Below are 4,213 nucleotides of genomic sequence, written 5' to 3'. Positions count from 1 at the left end.
CAGGGTGTCACTCAGGGACTCAGATCCCACACAGGGGCACCCCAGGGCGTCACTGGGGGCACAGATCCCACACAGAAGCACCCCAGGGCACCACCCACGGGTTCAGATCCCACACAGGGGCACCCCAGGGCGTCACTCGGGGGCTCAGATCCCCCACAGGGGCACCCCAGGGTATCACACAATGTTCACACGGTCACAAGGAAGCGAACGTGCCCCCTGACACCCGGGACACCAGCACAGACCAGTAACACCAGTACCCCCCCCACGAGGCCCGGGCACGCCCCTCAAGCCCCTCGCCCGCCCCCTCAAGCCCCTCCCCCACCTGGTTGGCCTCCATCCATCTCGCCGCCTCCTGCACGTGGTGGAACTCGACGAAGGCGAAGCCGCGGCTCTGACCTGGAACGGGCGGGGGGTTGGGGGGGCACCCAGGGACCCCCCGGGTGGGGAAGGGCCCCCCCTGGGTGCTCCCGGGGACCCCACGGGGCGGGGATGGGCACCCCTGGAATCCCTTGGGTTGGGTTTGGGTGATCCTGGAACCCCCCCCGGGACCCCTCCTACCGACCCCTCTGAGCCCCCTCAAGAGACTGGGCACCCCTGGGTGCCCCCTGGGAAGGGCTCAGCATCCCTGAGTGCCCCTGGGGAAGGGTCTGGCACCCCTGGGTGCCCCTAGGACTGAAGATAGGCACCCCTGGGTGCCCCCAGCTTTGGGGTTGGCACCCCTGGGTGCCCCCTCTGTGTGGCACAGCACCCCTGGGTGCTCCTGGAAGGGCTCCAGCACCCCTGGGTGCCCCTTGGGTGAGGAGATGGCACCCCTGGGTGCCCCTGGGGAAGTGATGGGCACCCCTGGGTGCCCCTCAAATCTGGTGCAGCACCCCTGGGTGCCCCTAGACGTGGGACCAGCACCCCTGGGTGCTCCTGAAGAAGGGACTGGCACCCCTGAGTGCCCCTGAGGAAGGGGACGAGCACCCCTGGGTGCTCCTAGAGACAAGAGGGGCACCCCTGGGTGCCCCTCAATTCCAGCACAGCACCCCTGGGTGCTCCCTAGGGATAAGATTAGCACCCCTGGGTGCCCCTGGGGACGTGGTGGGCACCCCTGGGTGTCCCCCAAGTCCAGATCAGCACCCCTGGGTGCTCCTAGAGATGAGACTGGCACCCCTGGGTGCCCCTGGGGAACAGGACTGGCACCCCCGGGTGCCACCAGGGAGAGGATGGGCACCCCTGGGTGCCCCCTAAGTATGGCACAGCACCCCTGGGTGCTCCTTGAAAGGGACAGGCACCTCTGGGTGCCCCTGAGGATGGGACTGGCACCCCTGGGTGCCCCCTAAGGCTGGCAAAAGCACCCCTGGGTGCCCCTGGGAAACAGGACCAGCACCCCTGGGTGCTCCTAGAGAGGGGACAGGCACCCCTGGGTGCCCCTGGGGATGGGATCAGCACCCCTGGGTGCCCCTGGGGACAGGATCAGCAGCTCTGATACCCCCTGAGCCTGGTGCCACACCCCTGGGTGTCCCTAGAAACAAGCCTGGCACCCCGGGTGTCCCCTAAGCCTGGCAAGAGCACATCTGGGGAGCAGGAACAGAACTCCTGAGCGCTCCTGAAAATGGGACAAACATCCCTGGGGGCCTCTGAGGACGCGACCAGCACCCCTGGGTGCCCCCCAGCACGGGCAGGGCACGAACCCAACCCCCTCCGAGGGATCCAAGTGTCTGGGTGCCCCCCACCCACACCCTAAAGGGGATCCAGGTGCCCACCCCTCCCCCAGAGCAGGGCCCAGATGTGCAGGACGAGCCCAGGTGAGACTCACCTGAGGACTTGTTGCGCATCAGCCGCACCTCGCGAGGCTGCACCCCCTGGGCCTGGAGCTGAGCACGGATCTGGGGGGACACGGGGGGGACACGGGGGGACACGGGGACAGCACCACATCAGGGGGAACACGGGGGGGACTCCAAACACCCCAACACCTGCCCAGGTCCCACCCAAGAGACCCCGGCGTGTCTCCAGGGGGGTCCCCGATGTCCCCACCGTGAACTGTGGGTGCTGTGGGGGTGTGGCCTAAGAGAAAGGGGGTGTGGCTTCCTGGGGTGGAACTGAATTCAGGGGTAGAGCCAAGGAGAGGGGCTTGGCCAACCCTTCCCAGGACCCCCATGGACACTCAGGAGCCGCTGGAGCAGAGCCCTGGTGGGATTTGAAGGGACATTGTCCTCACAAGGGCGGGGCTCAGAGGGCGGGGCCAGGCTGGATTGGGGTGGGGCTCAGTGGGCAGGGGGCGGGGCCAGTCAGAACACAGGTGGGGCTCAGCAGAAAGGGGGGAAAACCCCCTGATACACAGGGCAGGGCTATTAAGAAAGGAGCAGGGCCACTCTGAACGAGAGTGGGGCTCAGTGGGGTGGGGCCATCCCTGGCAGGGGGTGGAGCCATCCCATATACAGGGCAGAATCCCCTATGGCAAAGGGTGGGGCCAACCGGGTATGGGGCGGGGCCACGCTGGGTGGGGGCGGGGCCATCCTGGGCCGTGGGCGGGGCTGTTTGGGGGGCGGGGCAGTGCCATGGTGGGGGCTGGGGGCTCACGTCGTTCTCGGTGGCCGCCTGGGGCAGCATCCTGAGCATGACGATGGTGCTGGCCCGGGGCTCCTCCTCGGGGCCCTCCCGGTAATCCTGGTCCCGGTAGTCGCTGTCGGCGCCGAAGGGCAGCGTGGGAGCCACGGGGGGGTCCCGGGGCAGGTCCCGCTTCCGGGGGGGCTCCGCGGCCTCGTAGGACGCCTGTGGGAGAGGGGGGTGTCGGGGGGGTCTCAGCACCCGTCGCAGGGTGACCCAACACCCCCTCAGGGGTTGACGCTCACCTGCGGGGGGGTCCCGGGGGCGGGGGGCCCCTCCGGGGGTCCCCCATAGCCCCGATAATCCATGTCACGATAGTCGTGGTCCCTCTGGGTGCGGGATCCGTCCTCGGGGGGGGGCGGGGCCCCCCCGTAACGCCCCGTCCGGTCCCCACGGCCACCCCTGGGGAGAGGAGAGGGGTCAGAGGGTACCGAGGTCTTCTCCGGCCTCGAGGGTCCCCAGTGATCCCTCCCTTGACGGTCCCCACATCTCCCCCCCAGGAACCCAAATGGCCCCTTGGTGGTGCTCAGTGAAATAACCCCTTGTTGGGGGTTGCCAAACACCCCCCAGAGGTGGCCAAATGTCCCCATATGTGTCCCCTGTGGGGTCCCCAAATGTCCCCTGTCACCCAAAGTCCCCAATGTCACTTTGCTCCCTACGGGGTCTCCAAAATATCACATTTTCCTCCCTGGAGAGTCCACAAGTGTCCCCCGAGAGCTCCCCAAATGTTCCCCCCCAGGTCCTCGGGTTTGGGGTCCCCTGGGGCCCCCCTACCTGCGCTCGTACTCCATGGCACCGACACCTGTGGGGGCGGCAACTGGTCAGACTGGGAGGGACTGGGAACGGAAAGCTGGGACCGCTGGGGGTGGTCACTGGCAGAGCCTGGGTTTAACTGGAAAGGATCTGAATGAACCGGTGACGTACTGGAACGGACTGAGAACAGAGCGTTCTGTGACAAACTGGGAAGAGTCCAGGGGGTGACTGCGAGGGAAATGGGATGAACTGGGACTCACTGGAACCTGCACAGCAGAAGAGGGGGGGAAGGAGCCCCTGTGATGCCCCGCCCCGTCATTAGCATACAAGGCGCGCTCAGCCCTGGGCCCCACCCCCTCCCCATCAGAGCGGGGGGCCCCGGTCAGCCCCACCCCTCCCGGTAATCCCGGCCTTGCCGGTCAACCCCGCCCCCTCCGGTAAGACACGCCCCTCCCGGTCAGCCCCGCCCCTCCCGGTAATCCCGGCCCTGCCGGTCATTCCTGCCTCTCCCCGGCCGTGCCTGCCCCTCCCGGTAATCCCGCCCCCCCCGGTCCTCCCCGCCCCTCCCGTTCGGCCCCGCCCCACCGGGCCGCCCGGACCTGCCCGCGCGGCGCCGCCGCCGCCGCTCCCGAGCGCCAAAATGGCGGCGCCGCTCCCACCCGGCCCGGGCCGGCCCGCGCGCCCGCCCCCTCCGCCCTTCTATTGGTCGCGATGCCCGCCCATCTCCGCCTCTCGCTCCGCCATTGGTCACCGCGCCGGGGAGCGGGGTCTGCCCAGATAGAAGCCGGAAAAGGGCAGGGCGGTGCGACAGTGGCGGGCTGTGATTGGCTCCGCGGCGCGGGGGGCGGGGCGCTGCGAGGGGACGCCG

General features: G+C 68.6%; 1 protein-coding gene across 1 annotated transcript in view; it reads right to left on the bottom strand.

Moving 5' to 3' along the window:
• The window catches only part of LOC113981705 (RNA-binding protein 10-like), a 6,546-nt gene extending 2,591 nt beyond the window's left edge, over window positions 1-3,955 (bottom strand). The window contains exons 1-7 of the mRNA XM_027709261.1: window positions 3,945-3,955; window positions 3,517-3,573; window positions 3,367-3,394; window positions 2,838-2,994; window positions 2,566-2,757; window positions 1,802-1,871; window positions 323-396 (exon numbers count right to left, since the gene is read on the bottom strand). Coding sequence (XP_027565062.1) covers window positions 323-396; window positions 1,802-1,871; window positions 2,566-2,757; window positions 2,838-2,994; window positions 3,367-3,383 — 510 coding nt within the window. The 5' untranslated portion in view covers window positions 3,384-3,394; window positions 3,517-3,573; window positions 3,945-3,955. The remainder of the gene's footprint in view (window positions 1-322; window positions 397-1,801; window positions 1,872-2,565; window positions 2,758-2,837; window positions 2,995-3,366; window positions 3,395-3,516; window positions 3,574-3,944) is intronic.
• Window positions 3,956-4,213: the final 258 nt, after the last annotated feature.

The sequence above is a fragment of the Neopelma chrysocephalum genome, unplaced genomic scaffold (genome assembly GCF_003984885.1).
Source record: "Neopelma chrysocephalum unplaced genomic scaffold, ASM398488v2 Primary Assembly neopelma1_96712, whole genome shotgun sequence".
In the NCBI taxonomy this organism is placed as follows: domain Eukaryota; kingdom Metazoa; phylum Chordata; class Aves; order Passeriformes; family Pipridae; genus Neopelma; species Neopelma chrysocephalum.
The sequence above is the reverse complement of the archived record's forward strand: the minus strand, read 5'-3'. Positions and strand labels throughout refer to the sequence as shown.